The 21,182-nt window shown below is 53.1% G+C and overlaps 1 protein-coding gene across 6 annotated transcripts in view; it reads right to left on the bottom strand.

Annotated features, from left to right (window-relative positions):
* The window catches only part of LOC133347068 (signal-induced proliferation-associated 1-like protein 2), a 104,464-nt gene that overhangs the window by 59,212 nt on the left and 24,070 nt on the right, over positions 1-21,182 (bottom strand). For all 6 annotated transcript variants that reach the window (XM_061558975.1, XM_061558979.1, XM_061558978.1 and 3 more), the window contains exons 2-3: positions 11,653-13,569; positions 1,157-1,299 (exon numbers count right to left, since the gene is read on the bottom strand). In XM_061558975.1, coding sequence (XP_061414959.1) covers positions 1,157-1,299; positions 11,653-13,180 — 1,671 coding nt within the window. In that variant the 5' untranslated portion in view covers positions 13,181-13,569. The remainder of the gene's footprint in view (positions 1-1,156; positions 1,300-11,652; positions 13,570-21,182) is intronic.

Raw genomic sequence — 21,182 nt, 5'->3', positions numbered from 1 at the left:
GCCACAAGATCAGGGGCGTCCGTCCGACCTCAAACCCAGCTGCGCCAGCTGCAATCATGAGCTTTGAGTTGTTTACTTAATGTGAAACACCGGACGTTTAGCTTTTAATTCGAGGCGAGAGGTGACGGCGCGGCACTGCAATCGCTTGCTTACAGCACTGCTGGCGGAAGGGAGCGCTCCGCGGGAGCGAACTCTCGCGGGTTTTTGGCCTACTCTTCCAGGCCAACCAGAAGTCTTGCAAGAGTTGGGTGCACCCACACTGAACCCACCACACGCGAGCGGCCAATGGACTAACTGTGGCTGCCGCCATTAATACTGCTGGGAGCAGAGAGGCGGTGGCAGGGTGGGGGGGGATATTAAAAAACTTGCCATCGTTGTTTCTCCTGCCCACGCCGGGAGACAACACTGCACTGGAGCCCTCTGGTTTGCAAGTCTGGTGCGCTAACCATCCCACCACTTTTAACTGTAACGTTTGTTTAACATCAACACAACGGAAAATTGTTATTTCCGTAACAAAGCCGCTATGCAAATGCGGTAGAGAAAACAAATCATTTATTTGGGTCAACTTTCAACTTGCGTGCCAAGAAATTGTTTCCATGTTCACCTATGCCTTTTTTTTTATTTCCGTGCAACACAGCTGTTTTATTCAAAGCCTTGTGAAGGCAATGATGTTCCATAATAAAAGCAATCAACAGTGTTAACTTACTATTGTTAACAAAAGAAACCCAAGCTCGCCTGGGGGGGAAAAAAAAATCCCCCAGTGATCAAAAGCTAGCGAGAGGCACCTAGCACGCAACTTGCTGACCCGCCCCCCTTCCCGGACATCTGTGAAAGAAAGCTTCGTAGCTCATCGGATTCTTCCAGCCTAAAGAAAGCTGATGATTCTGAGCTGTGATGCTGCCCTACTCAAAGTGAATTTCAAGCAAGAACAGTCGGTACTCGCACCACTCTCGTTGCTTGAAGGCGGTCACAGGAAGGTGCTACACGTTAACGCCTTTGCAAGGTTTACAGAACATATCTGACTTGAGCCTGCCGTGACAACACCGCCAGCGCTATGGCAACACCCAAACCCTCACCGGCCATCACCAACTCGCCGCCGGCACGGGCCCAAGACACGCCACGACGGGGACGAGGTTCTTGCCCGCGGCCTCCTCACCTCGCTGGTGCGGAAGACGACGCGGTAGAGGTACTGCGGGCCGTGCGAGCTCTCCTTCTCGCGGCCCTCGTCGATCTTCTCGCGCCGGACGCTCACCGCCACGGGGCCCAGGTTCTCGTCAACGCCGAAATAGTTCTGGTGGTCTGCGCGACACGGCGGAGGGCGGAACAGGCGCAACGGCAGCGTGAGCGGAACCAGCGACGCGGGTTCGTCAGCCCTGAAGCTGGTTGTGTTGTTTTAGCGTTTTTTTTATGACAAATATAAGAGTTTAATCCCACCTGTGTTAAAAGACACGCATGCTGAAAAAAAGCCCTCGAGCATCGAGTGTTCTTTGCCTACTATTTCAGGTCTTTCAAATTATGGCGAGTGCCATCCAAAAGTCAAAAAACACATCCCGGTGAGATGGATTTGCCTCGAGGCAGCATCTCGCAGACTTCCAAAAACGGCTCCGAATTCACGCCACGCACCCCCCTTCATTATAATTGGCAGTTTAACAACAGAGACCTCAGCTGTGACAGGTCGGTAGCCGACGAGAAAATGACATTCGATTGAAGGTGATTTCACCGCTATCTACATGAGCCGCGTGTGCATTTTCTCCCTCGACGAGAGTGAAACAAAACTGGAAAGGGGAAAATCACGGCATAACGTTCTCTAAACCAGTTGTTACATTACTTTTAACCAAATTTCATCATCATCATAATCAACGGTCGCGGATAAATGTATCCGTGCTCCCAAACACGGCCAGGACAAGCCAGGTCTCACGCCGTTGTCATCACAGACGTTGAACAAAACCACGTGGTGAGCTTTGAGCAACGAGCAGAGCACTCCGATGCATTCTCGCAATGCGCCGCGACTCGCTCGGCACCAAGTCCGACGTTTTGCTCCACGTGCTAGGAGCTTGTTCAGGCACCCGACTTGGCGGTTCACCCCCAAGCGAAGCTACAAGGTCGGCAGAACGTCGGACAGCACGCGGTGCAACCCGAAAAATGCATCGGCGAGCTTTCCTGGGCAAGCGCGATAAACAAGCCGCGCACGTTGAGCACCAACAGCGATGGTCGCACTTCCTCATCGAGGAGGCGGCGTTTGCGACGCGAGCCCCGAGCCGTGCGTGGCTTTGTGGGACCGAACCGACCAAGGCAGCCACGGCGGCAATGAAGAAAGAAAAGAGGAACGCAAAATGCGTTGCTTCCTTCACACGGAACTTCCGTGTCCTCACCGCACGCTCACCAGCTCCGGTAGCGTGCGCAGGCCACCCACACGGCAACGGCGTTGATCCCCCGGTGCTAACCGCACGCTTGCATTTTCTCATGCGGACATAGCCCAGCGGCTAATACCGAGCGAAAACTCGTGATGGCATCTGATGTGCTTTTTTTTTATTTCATACACCCGGGGAGTTGACATTGCAATGTCAAGGCAGGCGAGCGAGCGAGCCAGTGGACGGCTTCTGGAATCGCCCGGTGAATATTTTCTGTCGGGGAATGATCGAAGTGGACAGTTTAATAGTGGGCAATGATAACGACAGTGATGGTGCAGGTGCTGCTGCTGCTGATAAGATGATGATGACTGCGAGCACTTGATTATTCGTGATGCTTATCAATTATCATGCGAGAACTGCACTCAAAACATCATACACGGACTATAACGGCGTCGAGTGGAGTTTGAATCCCAGTTGTGACTAACCTCAGTTGTATCCGAACCAATCACGGGCCTCACCCATTCACCAATGCACAAAACGACCGTCGTGCTGAAGTACGGTCAAGAAGCTACAGAGCTCTTCATCCAGCAGTGGATCAATAAAATACCATTATTATTTTACATTAATACATGGAGCTCACCACCTTGGTAGCTTCGCCAATAACCCGACACGTGGCGGCGGCCGAGAAACAATCGGTGGGCCCCGGATCATTAGCTTCACCGGTCTCGTGGCACGTGAACGCACCTTGCCCCTCACTGGAATCTCAAGAATCTCTCAAGCCATTGTGCAGATGTTTCATAATACACACGCGCGCACCACATTACTGAGCGATGGGCTTTGCGAGTGTCACCACAGGAAATAACAACCTTAATTGAAGATTAAATACACACCACTTCGGCCAGATAACGTCTGCGTCTTGGCGCGCGACCTTTCGCGGCACAGCACCGACGGGCGGTGGTGGTGGCAGTGTGGCGTGCGTGCACGCGCGCCACACCGCCACCACCACTACCACCGGGCAGCGGGGGTGGTGGTGGCGTTGTGTCGGTGCATTACCGCGGCGATCCATCACCGAGGGGACACCTCTCCCTGCCAAACCAACCAAGATGTACACCTCCCTTAATCTGCATGAAATTGCGTGAATCGGGCTAACGGAATATAAACTCACACAGCAGCTCCTCGCATGCGCTCGCCGTAGCTATGGCTACCGATGCACCCACTTTCCAGCTGGAGGTCGTGCCGAGCGATCAGCAGCCTGAATGCAAGTCGCCAGTTAAACGACACTGTCCAAAACAACGGACCACTGTGAATACACTGCTGGATAAAGGCCTCCTAATGCCAAGGTTGGTCATAGTAATAATTTAATACCTTTGATTTATAAAGCGCTCTTTAACAATCGTTCCCAGGGTCCTTTCACGATACTTCATGGCGCTGGTCAGCGTTTGTCGGTGAATGGGGGAGTGGGGTCCCAGAACCCGGTCAGGCATCGCTCGCCGCTGACGTGAGCAGTGTCTCCCAACGGAACTCAGGTCGCCGGTTGTGCAGCCCAGCCGTGCGCCAACTATAGCACCGCCACATTGATAGCGTTCATTAGTTCGACTTGCAGCATGCCACGCTGTTTCGCTCGCTCTCCGAGGAGAGAGCGGGGGAACGACTTGGGAGGCCACGAGGCAGAGCACGGGGAGGGAAAGGCAGCGGTCCAGGTGGTGAACCGGTGCAAACTTCCCTCCCAAGCCAGTCATGAGTCTGCCGTCGGAATGAGTAATATCGCCAAAGCGAGCGTATCCACTACACGGACTGCTGTTTGGCGACATCGTGACGCCCCTCTCAACGTTTACCGCTTGAATGAAAACCACGGCTGAGAAAGTGACTTGTGAAGAGCGCGGCGGAGCGAGAGCCAAGCTTGACTAGCCGATCAAAGACGACACAATCAAAGGAGGTGAATGAATCGATCAAAGCACACGTGTGCACAAATTGTTGTGGAAACCTTATTGCAGGCGGTGTGTGCTGTGGAGCTCCCGAAAACAAGACAAAAACCGTCCACCACACATACAGAGTTCATATATATGAATATTCTTGTTTTAAATACATTTTCACGTCTTAAGGCCCACTCCTAGGACAGGCCAGTTTAAATCCCTTTCACAGCATAGCGTTTTACGCTGCATTCAAGAAATAACTACGCACAGAGGTTCTTAAAATAAAGGGCTTACGTAAGGATACATTTCCCGGGTCATTAGCATGCAAATAAAAATTGTCATCCCTTGCCGTAAGAAACAATTTCCAATGATCACTCCATTTACTTCTCTCCCCAGGGTTCCGAACGCCTTGAAACGAAAAAATAAAATAATGCCGGGGATGTGCAGCATTGACTTTAGATGAAGCGTAGATGGTAAGGATGGCCGATCTCTGCCCCACGTAAACACATTTCATTGTACCGGACATCAAATGCTTCTCCCCGCAGAGTCCCAACCGCCTATAAATCGACTCGTGTCCTCCCGTGGAATTGAGATGAGCGGCAGCGAATCCTTTTAGGCTGTCTTTGAGATGGATTGACCACTCAAAGCCGAAGGTCGCCCCCCCCTCCCATCTCCCTTGAAGCCATGTGTTGCCGTCATGCAAAAAAAGTAAAATGAAATCCAACTTGTTTCGCACCGTGGTAAACAGACTACGTAAAACCTTCGCCACGACCAACGCCAGACACGAGGAGCGTTACGCGCAATGTTTGGTGCACTGGCGGAAATTGTTTTGACAACGATTTTTCGGCAGAAAATATCCAAATCAGCAGCAAATGAGCAGCCACCAGACCGATTATTATTTCCTTTGCCTGAAAGCTGCCCGACAACTTCGGTTTTTCGGCCGGTTTCCCGTAGGATTTGGGATGGGCCTCGGACGGCACTGCTGGGCTTGCTCGTCTTTGGGCAACGGCTCAAAGTCCATATAAGTGCACGTGTGTGCAGAAGCGCAGTGCAGGGGGCGGGGGGGTCACCGCACAGGGAGGGGAGAACCAGATGGAGGAACGCGAATGAGAGAACTGCACAGAGGTCTGACGTCATCGCAACCACATGCTACATGCACCACCAGCAGCAGCACCACCGCCACCAGTACCGACCGCTACGACCACCACCCCTACCACCTACCACCACCAATACCAACGTCACTACCACCCCCAATACCACCACTCCCACCCACAGGCAATAGCACCACTACCAAAGACCCCCCGTGTATAGCCTTAACAGACTGTTGGGCCAAGTGCTGTTAGCAAGCACCGATGAAGCCCAGAACGGCACACGAGGGGGTGGGTGGCCAGCACCATGCCTAGCCACCTTTGTCTCCCTAGTGGCGATGTTTTTACACACCGCACAAAGTATTCATTTAGGTCGACCTAGGGGAGGTCCAGGAACGGTTCATGTAATCATTACTGTTGGCCGTGAGCGGGAATCGAACTCGGGTAGCCGGGTTTGTAGCACAGCGCGCTAACCGCTACACCACCACTCCCCTAACGCCACCACCCACCCCTTCATGACCCAGAGCCGACAAACAACAGGAGGGCATCAATTATTCAACAAAATGTTCCAGCGGGGTTTGGAGCCCTTTTTAATATTTATCTGTTACGACAATTGCGCCGGAGTTTTCAGTTTAACCGACAGCGCAGAAGCGCGCGGGAGCATCCCAAAGGCTGCGCCGCACAAACAGACTTTAATGAACCTGCTTCCCGAAAACAACAACAATAACACACACACACACACACAAACCCCGTCAGCCACTTCTAAATGAATAATACAATACAGAAAGAGCAAACCGAAAAAAACATTTCCAAGAATAAAAACTAAAGGAGGCCGAATGATTAAACCCAAAAAAGGGGGAAAACCAACGGAAGTTTTCCCCCGCCGAAAACGAAGCCTTCATCATTAGCAAATTGTGCGGGGATGTTCGGCCTCGATTGTAGCGGCGTTGTCTCCCGAGACGCGCAATGCACTGCCAACAATGCAGCGGCAAGGCACGAAACTGCTCGCGCCAAGCTCGGTACCCGCGGCTAGAGATTCAGCAATTAGACGGCAATATCTGTAAAAGGGAGCAGGCTTCGGTAGAACTCCATAATAACGAAAACTCTTCAATTATTAAAACTTGAGCATGCACAATTTATGAGCCCAACTTGCAACCCAGCGCCGGTATTAAAGGGTCTCTCCGTATTGAATGGCACGGCTCCTGTAATGGCCTTATTATGTGGGCGCGCACGTGCGTGGCCGTCCGCGTGTGACGCAAGGCAACGGATACAGACACCGCCTCTGTGTGCGCCGTGCGTGCGCCGCTTTTTTCTCCTCCGCGGTGAAGTCACCACTGGGTCACTGCGGTGACACCGAAGACAGCGGGCGGTTCAGACGCCGCGTTGTCTGGTTTTAGTTCCTCCTCAACACTCAACGACCGCCCTTGTTGACGACGCATTGTATCAGACGTTCAAGCGAAGGGTCCGGGCGCCCAGCAGCTGAAAGCTTCTCTTTCAACCGCCCTCTCAAATGCCCGTATATATTTTTTTGGAGCCCCGTTCCGACCCAGCTACGATGTCACGCTTCGTGCACGCTGGACGCGGGACATGAGGCGGCTTTTGTTCGGCGCACGATTGGAGGCGTGGGGACGGCACCTAAGCCTGTTTCATGGCGGCGCGCATCTGCACAGAGGCGTGACATCGCCACGCGATTTAGAGGCGGCTTGCTGCAACGCAGCCTCACCGCCGGCGAACACTTCCCTCCTGGCATATGAAACACATTGCCATTTTTTATTTTTACGTTGGTTATTCAGCTTCGCTATTCAACTTCGATTTATTTCATCAAAGTACCCTACTGAGATCACTTCAAATTACACTTCTGGATGCGCCACGCTCATGGCTGATTTTGGCAATGAGGACTTTCACAGTTTCCCAAAAAACGAAACGCCACCCTCTTATTTAGTAATAGTTGTAACTTCTCTATTTGCAATTCACAGAAGCTGCAAACAGCAGCTGGGCGATTTGCTGATTGTCTCGCACGTCTTTGTTTAAACAACCCAGCGATGAATAAAAGATGCACAAGGACCCTTGGGTGAAGCCACGGGAAAAGCATCGTCGAATATTGTACGCAGCACCTCTTGCCCCCACGTGCTGCACCCGGGAGCCAAACGTGACAGAAACGGATGCGGCCGCACCGCTCAGTTCCGTGGGGCCGGCCACACCGCTCGGAACAATGAAGATGAACCATACGTAGCAGATACGTACGTTAAACAGTTCCAATTTCCGCGCCGTGTGAAAACACCAAGCTTTGGATTTGTGTGGCCATAATTAAGAACAATTTAAAGAGATGGGCAGGAACGAGGTTATTTCTAAAAGAGAATCCTTTCTAATGAATGGGTAAAAAAAGACATGGACTCATTTTCACGACCAAAGGGGGCTTCAACACAAAGCACTCCAGTTATTTCACATTTGTTGGCCACAATTCAAGCGCCTTGTTGAGAACAGCGACACCACAATGAGACGTACAAAAAAAAAAACCCTCAAGTTGAGTGAAGAGCAGAGCGCTTTTGGAGTGGAATATTAATTTAAATTGAATCGCGTCTGACTCTGACCCACACAGTCGTGCCCAGAGAGGCCCTCTATTATCCCACAAACTGGCCACCCCACCACTGCCCAACGTCGTTGCCCTAAACCAGACCCTCTCCACCCACCCCACACCCGACCCTTCTCCACCCCCTCCCCAACACAGGCCCCTCTCTGCAACCCCAACCCCCACGGAGGCTTTCAATGCCTGGGATTATCGCACCTGCTGTGACAAACCGAGCCGAGTGCCACCCGGCAGCTGACACACAACAGCTGAAGCTTCGAGCTCCCCCGCAGCCTCTGTGCAGCTTTGCGAGGCGAGTGCGGGGTGCAGCACCGCAGGGGCCTTCACTTTGTAAAGAACAAAAACGTTTAAGTCGAGCGAGTAAAATAAAAACCGGAGGGAGCGAATCCAGAAAGAAAAAAACCCCACTAAGCACCCACGTCATTAACGCCTCGTAACGCAGATATAAGCAGGCTGCATACATATTTATTCAAAGCTGGGACATTGGCAAAATCGCTGGCCTACCTACTCACGTATATCTTCCAAAGGCGGCAAGACGGAGATTAGAGCAAGCTAACGTTTCGGCATTGACTTGCGCATAGAAGTTCGAGGCATTGCCCCGAAACGTGAGCCTTCTATCCTCTAAGATTATATTATTTGTCTGCTATAAAGGCAGTGATAAGGATGAGAGTTGAGGGATTTTTTTTTATCTTCACTTTTGTACGCCACTGGCAGATATATATTATATAATCTGCGTTGGAAAAAAAAACCTCATTATTAACACGGGCGAGGAGTGAATGACTCACCTCACAGAAGCGTGCAATTAGGCACAAAGAATAGAAATCAAAATCTATCCGTTTGACTTGGAATGAGCAAGCGGACCGTTGGGTTTAAATTATAGATCCTGCCAAGTCTGAAATATGAGAATAAAAGCTACGAAGAGGTTTCTCCCCAAGACGAGATCCAGTTCTCACTGAAAATAGCGCTGTAATGACCGAATGGATCCGAGTAGTGCTGTCTATTTTGAGCTGAATCTCACCCTGCCAGTGGCACGGTAGTGGCGACACTAAAATAGCAGGCTTTCGATTTTACTGGCAAAGAGGTTCAACGGGAGCTTTTTTTTGAGCTCCTGAGGAAATTGCAACAATTACAAAGCCATTTACGAGATTTAAGAGGAATATGCCGCCAACATTTAAATGCATTCCCCCCCCTGGTCCTGTTCACCCGCGGCGCCTCATAAGAAAAGATATGGGTGGTAAAATAGAACAAGAACAACCATATCACTTGGAAACATTTTGTACTGCGTCTAAACATAAACGCAACTCCGGACGCTGTGCGGGACGGGGTTCAAAGGTGCACTCGGCGCTTGCGGGCGCAGGCGAACGAGGGGACGCAAAACATTGGGCTGTTCGATCGGCGCGTACGGATTCATCGATTGCTCAAAACGGATTCCCCACGGGTCACGATCGGCGCGGCGAAACGTGGGGAGCACGAGAACGTACATTTCACAATTCGTGCTAATTATAAGCTATTGCCCAGGATCGATCAGTCCCCGGGTGGCAAGAGGCGGATGACAAGCGGGAGCGGAAGAAACGGCGCGTGGTCGCACACCGAATCGACGGGACGGGGACCCCACCACCCTTCCTGCACGGAAGCAGGCGGCGGCCGAGCAGCGACAAAGAGTCCGCCGATCTGAGATCGGCCTCGTCAGCCATCGTCGGAGGCACGGGTAAGACGCCGATGGAAGACGATCGCCCTCGACTGCGAGGGACTGGCGAAGAACGAAGGAGGAAGGAGAAGGAGGGGGCAGCGCGTGCAACGAAGCTGGCTGCCCGAGTTCGATTCCCAACCACGACCACCACGGCTAACAACAGTGGCGCGTGACATCCAAAGCAAGCGGTCCTGCCCCCCTTTCGGCGCTTCGCACTCAACAGCGTGGTGAAGTATGGTCAAACGGCGCCCACGACTGACATGGCGTCGGGAACCTTTCATCCAATAGTGGATTGACACAGGGCTGTACATTATTATTGTTGTTACAGGCAAATATTACTTATCAAATGAACGAGACTACAATGAGACGGACGCAGAAGACACGAACACAAGACAAAGTCGTTTTTGAATTGAACCGCAATCCTGAATCGTGCGGCAAATACTGAACTTACAAGCGCAACGATAAGGTTACCATGATTTATCTGGTTGCTCGTGCGAAGTCATGACACCTGTTTAAGAAGCCTGGATGTTTATTCGGACTTGCTGGACCTGGTCCTGATGATGTTTATCGCTGTAACAGTCTAGACACATACTGTCGCCCCGGGGTTATGCGGGGTGGCCGAGGTTACGCGAGGTAAGCGGTTATGGGGGGAAAATGCCCTAAACCCCACATCTCCGGAAGCCAAGGGCACGATGGAGTCTGGCCTTGACCAGGGGCGGGGTTAGTCGATGGGGCTGTGCGTGATTGGTGGAAATTGTCAACAAAAAGTAACGACGTTACGGGGTTCCGATTGGAGGGGCGCTGCACGAGCCAAGTTGATCGATAGAGGCCGTGAGGGCGGTACCAGGTTTGTGTATTTAAGCGAGCGCTACCCGTGTACGGGGGTCGGGGTGGTCGCTGTTCGCCGGGGGTCGGGGGGAGGGGCGGCTGCTGTCGTCCGCGCGGCTCGTTGGCCGAGACTGCGGCTGCGTTGAGTCGCTCGGAGCGCTGTCGTGAGCGCAGACCAAGTCCCGGGACTGCCGTTAAGTACCCCGGGGGCTTCTGCTGCGTTACCTCGTCACCCAAGGGTGGGGCGTGCGCAAGGGCTGGTGCGAACGGTCATCGCGGTGTTCTGTGATTGGAGGCACGCGGGATCGCTGTGTTAAGCCGAACTACGGGGTGATGTAAATGTGTGCTGTTGCTGCTGCCCAGAGTTTTTCAGAGTTGGTTGTGCACGGTTGTCGAGAAATTATTATCCGGCACAGTTGGTTTGCTTCCTCGTGTCGTGTATCAATAGTGCATAAGGGATAAAGTTATAGTTAATACATTTTAAAATCTTGTTAAGATTCATTGTATTCTGAATCTAGTTATTGTCCTTCCTTCGGTCGCCTTTAAAGCACGTTGAAAAATCCAGCATTGGTGCCCTGTAAAAACTTTGATGGAATTGCATGGGAGAGAAAATGTATCCAAAGTCCTCTCTCTCCCATAATAAAAATGAGCAACCCTCACAGACGCAGTTTCAAACAAAACGTCGTGATAATTATTCTTCGACTTACTGGAGATGTGAAACAGTAATGGCTGGTGCATTTAACGCCTGGACGTCTCGCGTGGCGGTCGGTATTAAAGACCCAAAAAATAATCGTACGAATCATAAAACTCAGTCGTGAAAATCAACGCGTTGCGCCAAACCAAAACTAAACTTTTTATTTTATTTTACCAGGTAAGGCCCACTGAACTATATAGCTCTTTATCAGATGCGACCTGGCCACAAATGATAACCCAATTAAGTGTCTCATCACGTGCAAATGTAGAGCAGCCAAAAACCCAAAGCGCACGTTTCTAAATGTTAAGGGAAAAACCGGAGGACCCGGAGAAAAATCCACGTGACCACAGGGAGAACATGCAAACTCCAAATACACAGGCGTCAGGGTCAGGATCGAACCCACCCAGCTCCCGCATACCAGGAGACGTAGTTAACATCTCGCCACCGCGGCACCCAACAGCAGCGTCACGACGGAGGCGGCACCTGGCGCCCTCGACTCACCCTTGCCGTGGAAGTGCTTGCGGTAGCAGTAGGCGCCCAGGTCGATGTGCTCGATGATGTAGCGCTTCACCTTCTCGCAGTGCACGGCCTGGCTCTCCCGCGGCACCTCGAGCACCGACACGCCCGCATTGGTGCAGTGGGAGCTCAGCGACCACTCGAAGGATGACGACGCCCCGTCCGCCGCCGACCCGCCGGCGCCCGGCACCGGCCCGCCGCCGCCCGAGCGCGTCAGCCCGATGCGCCGCTCGCCCTCGCCGCCGACCTCGTTGCGGAAGTACGGGCAGCTGTGCAGCAGCTCGCAGCTCTTGCCATCGCCCGTGTCCGGGTCGGGGCACTCGCGGCCGTTCAGGTCTTCCGTGCTGCCCGACGGGGAGCCGCCCGTCCCCGCGATGCTGCCGCTGCTGCCGCCGCCGCCGCCGCCGGGACAAGCGGCGAGGGCCCCGAGGGCTCGCGGGGGTTGCGAGGCGGCCGACGCTCCCGTAGTGGTATTGACGCGCCGGCCCAGCTGGTGCCGGTTTGCGGCCGCCTCGTTGAGGTCGAACAGGATGCTCTGCACGTCGTAGTGGGCGAAGCACTTCTGGCAGACCCAGGGCGGCTTCGAACCGTCCTCGGAGCGGCCGTCCTCTTGGTCCGACGACTTCTCGGAAGCCGACTCGCCGTCCACCCGGTTTCGCAGTTTGCGGAAGATGGAGCTGTCGCCTGTGTCGGAGCGCGAGCGCCGCTTCAGGGACTTTTCCCTCTCTTTGAGCAGCAGCGCAGGGCTCTTGTCAAGGTCCTGCACCAGCATGGGCCAGTCGGCTAAACTCGGCCCGGGGAAAGCCACCGACGAGTCCTGGCAATCGTCCGCACGGTACCCCCTGAGGAGGCTCGAGTAGCCTTCCGCTGCGACGCCGTAGCTGCCGCCCTGCTTGTCGATCGACGAGGTGCTGCCGTACTCCCGGTGCAGGGAGCCCATCCCGGAATTGGCACTCACGGATATCACGTTGAGGTCCAGGTCGGCCAGCGTCACGTCGCTATTGCTCCTCTGCCGTTGTGGCGGGTGCGCCGCTTTCTGCGGAGAGGCCGCCGAGTGGTAGCAGTCGGCGGCGTCGGGGCTCCCGCCGTCGTCCCGCGAACGCCGCACAGGCGTCCCCTGCGCGCTCCTCGACGACGACGTCGGCGAGGTCCTGGGCGGTGACGTGGGGAAGGCCCTGGGCGGGACGTTGTCGTACGGCGCCGTCGCGGGGCGTGCGTCCCACGGTGCCTTACCCGGCTCCTCGTCGAAATCCTTCTTGGGGGGCCACTCGGACACCCGGGCGCGCACGCCCATGCGGGGCACCGAGGGCGTCCCGTTGGCGTGCGCGGGGTGGCCGTCGGCCTTCGACGACGAGCCCGGTGCGCTGCCGCTGCCGTTTTGCATCCTCAGCCGCCGCGAGTAGAACTCGTCGGCGCGGACGCCGCCCTGGGCCTCCCCGCTGGGCCCGGCCATGACGCCGGGCTCCACCACGCCGACCTTCTCTGCCAGTGCCAAGTGTTTAACGCTGGCCATTGCCCCTACAATGCCTTGCTCTGCCCGCCTGCAGGATGCTATCCATAGCCACCTATCTGATTCCTAATGTCATCGAAATGAGCCAAATTAAATATCAGCAGGCAAAGCAAGCCGTATTAATCATTGCCGAAGCTTTCCAGATGGCGTTAAATGCTATCAAAATATTGCGGCCGGTCTAAATTGTTTCCATAATGTTTTCCTTTCAAAGCTGGGTCTTCAAGCAATAAACAAACATCGTCCATCTCGGCAAACTGGGCAGACTCATGCCGGCGTTCAGGGCGGCACGACGACGACGCCTCCTCCTCCTCCTCGTCGTCACGCGAGACGCTCACGACCAGAATTGGCGGCGACGCTGCAGTCCCTCGCCCACGCAGCCTCCCACGGTCCGTCTGCGACACAAACATTTTGGTTACAAATTCGGTTACGAACTGATTTTCTAAAAAGACAATTCAATCAAGCGTACGGCTGACATGCGTGAAATCTATTTTTTTTTATGCAATCACGTGCAGTTTGTCAATGTACATATATTTAGTTTTTTTAAATTAAGGTTATCTAGTAAAACATAACGTGATCTTCCATTTCTAATTAAATATCTAAAAGCAATAAACACTTCTGGCCCAAATCAAAGCAGAATTACGACCCCGCACAAAACGACGGCAAGGAAACAAAACATTAATCGGCACATTTTGTGACAAAGCACATCACGGCACCGTGGCCCCTACGAGTGTGCAGTGCACATTAAAAGCCACATCGCGTGGATTAAATTCTCTAATATGTTACACGTTGTGCACAGACACGAGGTAGCGTGATCGTTCGTCTCCGGAATGCGCTTGCCTGCCAATGAACTGGCCGTTTCGAATGCAGTGTGTGGCTCACAAAGCCTTATTCTGAGCCCCTCAAAGATCCAATCAAGGCGTAAAGATCAGACGTGTCATTTTGGAATGTTTTTTTTTTTCCAAAGCGAGTGCTGCTATTCCCCAGACGGCACACCAAGCCATCTACCAATTTCCTGGAACAGCTGTGCCCTGCCAATGGATTCTGATATTTTTAAGTCACGGGCGCCTGATCGCCACGCGTGCCACAGTGGCAGCCAATTTGCAGAGTCGGCCGTGCGGAGCAGGGTTCAGCGCTACCTGGGCCCTTGGAAAAGATCCTAAGGACCTTTGAATGGCGACGCAAAGTGAAGCAGGGCAATGTCGCGCTGGGAAACATAAAAACCGGACGACGCGGCGGGGGTCGCGTCACCGCGGCCAGTGGCGGCCCTGCGTGGCTTTTGGCTTGCGACTCGGGGGTTTTTGTCCACCAAGCGAACAATGTTTTGTTGGATTTGGCCGCCGTGTGCACTTCCGCACCCATGCATGTGGGCCACATTAATAACAATAGTCATGTTGCATTTGTACATAGCGCGCGCGGTCTGTTCATGGAAATTGCATCTCAAAACGCCGTAGTATTTGTAACGCGCACAGTTTTCGCACGGAGGCGCGGAAAACCACAGATAACGGATTCCAACATTTACCCATGATTTGTGGTCCTAGATTTGGATGTTTAGCCTACTATTAACACATTAGTAAGAATTAGGCACTGCGGATGTATCAAAGTTTTACGATTTCTAATTCACCGCACGAGTTAAAAAAGAATATAGTAATGTTTAGCCGAATACATTTCCGCTCTTTTTACTTTATAGCTACCAACACATTAGAATCCTTTATATATATACAAAATATATATATATCCTGCATGTAGCAATTATGTTAAATGCATGCAGCTCATGTTAAGAAATTAGGCTAGATTCAATATTTCTCAATACAAATTAAAATTCGCAGCCAAGTGCCCACGCGCTAGCCTGGTGGCCATCGCTCTCGGCCGTCAATGCACTTCAATGACACAAGGACACAATTCCCCCTCCCCGTGTCGAGACGTGGTCAGTCGCCAGGTTTGCCACGTGACGGCCACTCACATTTTCTCAAAGAGCCACCCACCCCCAACCGCCGCACACATGGGGAGGAGGGGGTCCCCAGCCTCTTGTCACAGCTTTCGCCAACACCCAGCAGTGCGGCCCAACAAAAGTCCTACAAAGCCCCCCACCCACCCCCCCAAGCCAAACGGAACAACTTTTACGACCTCCAAAAGACTTCCCCAACAACTGCTCTCGCCACTCAACCAGCCTTCAACCGCAAAGAAGGCTCTCGCTTACCCCAAGCTCACGAACGAGCCCACCACTGGGGTGGGCATGGGCTTCTGGCTGTTGATTTGTGAACGCAGCGTGGGTGACGCCCTGTTTAAGTGGCCGCCGTTATTGCCTCCTTGCTGCAGGAAATCGGCCACCAAAAACCAACCGTTTACACCCGCAAGCAAGCGAAGATCCGCTTGAATGTGCGAGCTGTTATGGGCGACTTTAAAAGTCGGTAAACTCGTGCCGTTCAATGTAACCGTGCGTGTACTTTTTCGCGACACATACGGACCCGAATAGCGTCTGAAATGTTTCCAAAACGGTCGAAGCGCTTCACCTTGTCGATTTGCCGCTCTGTTGGCGATGGCTACAATCGCGCAGTCTCACACTAAGCGAAAAACGTCAGGCCAAAAAGGAACATTCTCCTATGCGCAGAAACGCCGCACACGCCCGCGACAACGTTCCCTTGTTCTGCATGCAACGTGAAGGACTGCAAAGCTGCCTTCCGACTGCAAACATGTTCAGCGTGTGGCAGCTGGCACCTTGGAGGATCCTGGGTGGGTTCAAATCCGGACTTCAGCTGACCATGATTAAACTCGGTTAACAAGCGTAGGGAGGCGATGGTCTTCGCCCGGTTACCTAATCTAAAAAAAGTCGTCATTTTAAATCATGTTTTGAGACTTTGACGTGAATAAATTCCAGCTATGACAATTCAAATATGAACTCGAGTGTCATGTGATGAACATTTTACTCTGCGGCAGAACTGGAGGGAAACTGCTGTCCCCTAGTAAGAAAGAAAGCAGTCACTTTTAGTGATCTAATAACTATTTCTGCGACACCTGCTTCCATGAACCGGTTGCTAAAAACTTCGCCGGTGAGATCTCCAAACGGATTCTTAGTCTTAGGACAAAACTACGGGAGGTCGATCGGGAAGGAGGAGGGGGGGGGGAAACACAGTGCGTGCCAAACACCACAATGTCCGTCCTTCAACATTCCCAGCAGTTTGTCCGTCTTCTCAGCTTCGGGCTCGATAACACCCCCCCCAACCCCTCCCCCATCTTCGTGGTATCCCCCCCGCCTGAATGTTTGCGGCCACTGTTTTATCAGTTACACGGCGGCCCACTGGCAACAGCTGCCACATTCGGCAGTTGCATCGATCTTGGCAGCCTGGCCTTAGCCGGCACGGTGCCGTGCCATGCGGTGCTCGAGCAATGCTGTTATGTTTTGGCCGCAGCCCTCGAGGGCTGCTGCTGCTGCTCGTGCTCATGTCACAGTTGGAATGCCACTTACGTATATCTGTTATGTAACTGGCATCTGAAAGCCCTGGGGGCCACATATGTCCACAAACATTGCCCCTATGTACCTCTTCTTTCCAGCCAGCTCCTTTTCTATGCCTGTAATTAACCCAGCTTGGAATAGTGCACTTAATCAGGCAATGGTAAAAATGGCAGCTGATGCGTTCCAACTGTGCAATGCAGCATGTGATGTTGCGCTCGTTTAAGATGTGGCTATGAATTGAGCGTTAACCCCAATATATAATATCTGAGTCCGGTGGTTTTGGAAAAAACTTTTCTAGAACGGATGGAGAAAGGATTTCCAAATGTGGTTTTATGCAAGCAAGCACATGGAAACGAGAAATAGCGGTAGAGCAAAGATGGGCTCTGACCGACAGGGGATACAAGTAAAGCCAGCCGTAAAGCTGGCTCAAGACATCAAGGTCTCCACCGTTCTCAACGTCCCGAAAAGACGACGGATGGTAACTAACGAGAGGAGAAATGCATTTCCTTTAACTGTACCGTCCTAGCGAATCCCACGCGCATACTTGACCCTGGGCACCGTCTCGGCCACGGGTTTTGCCGGCGGGTCAAAACAACTTCTGCCACTAAAGCCGGGCACCCTTCTCTGGAATTTTGCGGTCGAGAGGAGGCTCGGCTGCTGAACGACGACGGCCAAGCGGGGCACCAAGTACCGAGCATGCACCGCCAACCCCGCGCCACGTGTTTGTGGAAGGCGTCGTCGAAGGCTGTCGTTGACCCCCCCCCAACCCTCGCCGCCCCTTCATCTTCACGGCAGCCTCGCTAAAATGTAGCCTCTTCCGTTTAAGTGCAGCGGGGGGAAAAATGAAACAAATTAATGCGAATAGTTCAAGTGCGCTGGATGCGATCGCACGCCCGTCGTCGGGCACCTTAACGAGCCACCGCTTTCATCGCTCAAGGTTCCGCGAACGCGAAAATGTCCAAGTCCAAAGCTCGCACACGCCTTTGAAGGATGAAGTCAATTTGAAATTGGCGTGTGCGGTGAGTGATATGGAAAGAAGTTTCATGCCAAGAGACCGCTTGACCTTAAATCGCCGCATGCGAAGCAAAATGCCGTCTCAGGAACGAAACCGATATAGCAACATTAAAAAAATAAAAACGTTGTGCCCGCGTGGTGCGGCATATCGACATAAAGGAAGTGCCGACTTCTATGAAATGCCAGCAGTTTAATTTTCAAAAGTAATGCTGGCATGGGCAGTCAAACTGCCAATTACTTGCAAATGGACACACAAAAAGTCTAGCACTTTACCACCGCACATTCACACGTGGCTTATGATGCAATCCACTATCGCCACACCGAAAACGGTGTAGTCAAAAAAGCCTTTGTTGCCACTGGATATGAATGAGTAACTTTGTTCTTCCATAATTTTCATCGTGCGGTTTGCCAACCTCCAACACAAGCATGCATTCGAAATACAATCAGGCACGGTGCGATTGTCACTCGGAAAGCTGACGTTTCCATCCCAACTTCCCTTCTCGTGCGACGTGTAAACAGCCCTATTGCAGGTGCGGCGGTTAACGACTGCGCCCCACCGACTGTGACGGACAAGAAAGCCGCTTGCATGTGCCAGAGTCTCACCACAACATCTGGGTGTCAAAGTCAGTCGATACTCGACACAGTGTTGGCTCTGAAATTGAATGTCCTGTAATTACCAACAACCCGGAGTCAATATGTCAAGGCGATGGTTATTGGCAAGGCACGAGAGAAGTGTTCATCCTAGCCAAGGTCATTCCCCCCCCCCCAATCCCCAACCCCCCAACTCGAGTTCTGCCGTAGAGAGGCCCCCACCACGACACCACCGCCCTATTTCGCAAACCAACACAATGCGAAGCGTGACCTAACGCTCATCAACTCCTCGGTACAGTGCAGCAATTAGTCCCCCTTGTCTAAACACGCATATGGTGGTATTGCAAGACACACACACGCACGCACGCGCGAACGCACCGAAACAAAACTAAAACGTACGGGGGGCGGCAGGGGGTACGCCTGGTGAAGTTTAAGTCTAAGCAGCGGCACAAGCAGAAACACTCCAAGGTTTGGCGTCGGTAAACTGTCGACGGGGCCCAACTGCCTGCAGGTCATGCGTGGCTCATGCCGGGAGCCCCACGCAATCTGTTGTGTGGGAGGGAAGGCCGGACCCCACGTCCCGTCATCGAGGGGAAAGGAAGCACTCCCCCCCCCCCCCACCCCGAGCTGTTGAAAAAGTCCGTGACGAGTGTTTTCTGTAAGCGATCAAATTTTGTGCTTTAGCTCAAAGCCGCGTGTGCCTTGATGCCGAAAAGCCATGGCGGTCAATTATAAATCTTCTTAAAGTAGGAAGCGGGCAATCCACTGTGAACATGCTTCGTGAACTTCAACAAGCATTACCTCTGCCTCTCCTGCTGAAACTGGATGCATTCCCACTTTTTTTTATTTAAATTTTTCTATTTTTCCGTACGTGCAGTTTTGTAGACACTTTCAGTTTTTTTGGGGCATTAGACTCAAGCTGTTTGCCCTGTGTATCGGGCGACACTGGCTTGACGAGCGATCACTCGCTCAGGACTCACGCCCCCACAGCGGGCACACGGACACCCGCAAATTGCACGAGCAAATTAAGGGGCGAGTGCCACAAACCTGAGATAATCGTCGCCGCACGTAATCGTCGTATCAAATGTTTGTGGAGTCACTTAAAGCACGGCCCAAAATCTTTTCACCCGAGGCATCTGAGGCACAACCGCGGCACGATGACCTTCGCCCGAATTCCCACCCAAGTTGGCGAGCCGGTAGGCTGCTGTCGGTTCGGTTTGCCGCACAATAATGAGGAAGCCTGTGTCGCCAACGCCAACGAATGAAAGGGATTACGCCTAATCTCGTGCAAGCCTCGTCTTTTGTGGCCGAGCAGAGCAGATGGCAGCCCACAAAGCAGGCTTTCTAACCGGGCGAGCGGGCGGCCTTCTCACAGGCCGAACCAGGCGAGCGGGCGGCCTTCTCACAGGCCGAACTGGGCGAGCGGGCGGCCTTTCTCACAGGCCGAACTGGGCGAGCGAGCGGCCTTTCTCACAGGCCGAACTGGGCGAGCGAGCGGCCTTTCTCACAGGCCGAACTGGGCGAGCGGGCGGCCTTTCTCACAGGCCGAACTGGGCGAGCGAGCGGCCTTTCTCACGGGCCGTACTGGGCGAGCGGGCGGCCTTTCTCACAGGCCGAACTGGGCGAGCGGGTGGCCTTCCCACAGGCCGAACCGAAGGCACGGACAGAGCAGGGTTGGAGCGCGGGCGAGCAGCAACCAAGAGCACGGAACCACCTGCCCGCGAATCCGAAGCCAATTATTCCCAGGTTTCAATGTTCTGATGCCACAAGCAGCCCGGACATCTCTAACAGCTTTAGTCTCGTTAGCCGTTTACTTCATTCCCCTCCTCACTCATTAAAATGTTAATGGGGGTGCAGCGGCGCATCTGGGAAGGTAACGGTGCAGACGCACGGCGCTTTAAGCACCGGCGAGCCAACGGACGAGCGAGGCGGATCGCGGGTGCCACCGGACGCGGTTTTCCACGCCCGGCTGGTAGGGATGCTCACACCGGCGGCTCTCGAGGGCGCCTGCCAAAACCTCCTGGGCGCCGTGCACGCACCGCACAAAAACCCCGGCCGCCGGCCGGTGGCTCGCGACTTCGAGCGGCTAGCGGCTCGCGGCCGCGAGCGCCGTCACCGGCGGGGTGCAGCGCCGTGCGACGGCGCCCGCCGAGACGAGACGCCTGCCCGACACCGCATCCTCGTTGCGCATACCTGAGCACGCGGCCGTGTGTTTGCGGCCAATCCGATGCTTAATGTCATTCAGCAGTAGCTCATTAAATTGCAAAATAGGCAAACCCTGGCCTTTTGCGACCAGCCCAGCGGAAAATGTTATCAGCCACCCACGTTATTGTATAATGATGCCATTTGCCGTGAATAAGTAGGGGTGGGGGTATCAGTGACGCGCGGCGGATTCATAATTACGTCAACAGATACCGTTAGAGCGGAATATGGCAAGCATTTCCCTCCCAAAATACAGCGGTAAAAATTATAACAAAGGCATAGCACAGAGTATTCGCAAAAAACATCTATATTGTACCACTTTAGCATTTACACTCTATTACAGACTAATAATAATCATGAGCATTTGAATCGGGAGAAAAGTTAATAACTGGCAAAACAAAACAAAATCAGACTATCACTCTCAGATCTAGCGATGCACACTTGAATCTTAAGGCGGTACCCCGGCTCTCAAATAATGTCCGTGATGCAGTCACTGTTAGTCTATTGATGGTCGGCGATGCGGCAATCGACTCAACTCTATGAGCTGTACACGATGCACCACTACGGTGCGTACCGCGAGCGTTCAGGGTTTCAGCGCAATCGTCCTCGCTGCGTGTCGACATTGCGGAGTGGCACTGATTTCGGATTGATGGGTACCCCCCCAAGTCGCGGAGTTAAGTACACCGCTGGAAAAAATTGTGTCCCAGAAATCAAGTACTTATTTGCCTCGGCCATTTTGTATTATTT

The sequence above is a fragment of the Lethenteron reissneri genome, chromosome 25, assembly GCF_015708825.2.
Source record: "Lethenteron reissneri isolate LAM-NWPU_2019-01 chromosome 25, ASM1570882v1, whole genome shotgun sequence".
Lineage (NCBI taxonomy): Eukaryota > Metazoa > Chordata > Hyperoartia > Petromyzontiformes > Petromyzontidae > Lethenteron > Lethenteron reissneri.
The sequence above is the reverse complement of the archived record's forward strand: the minus strand, read 5'-3'. Positions and strand labels throughout refer to the sequence as shown.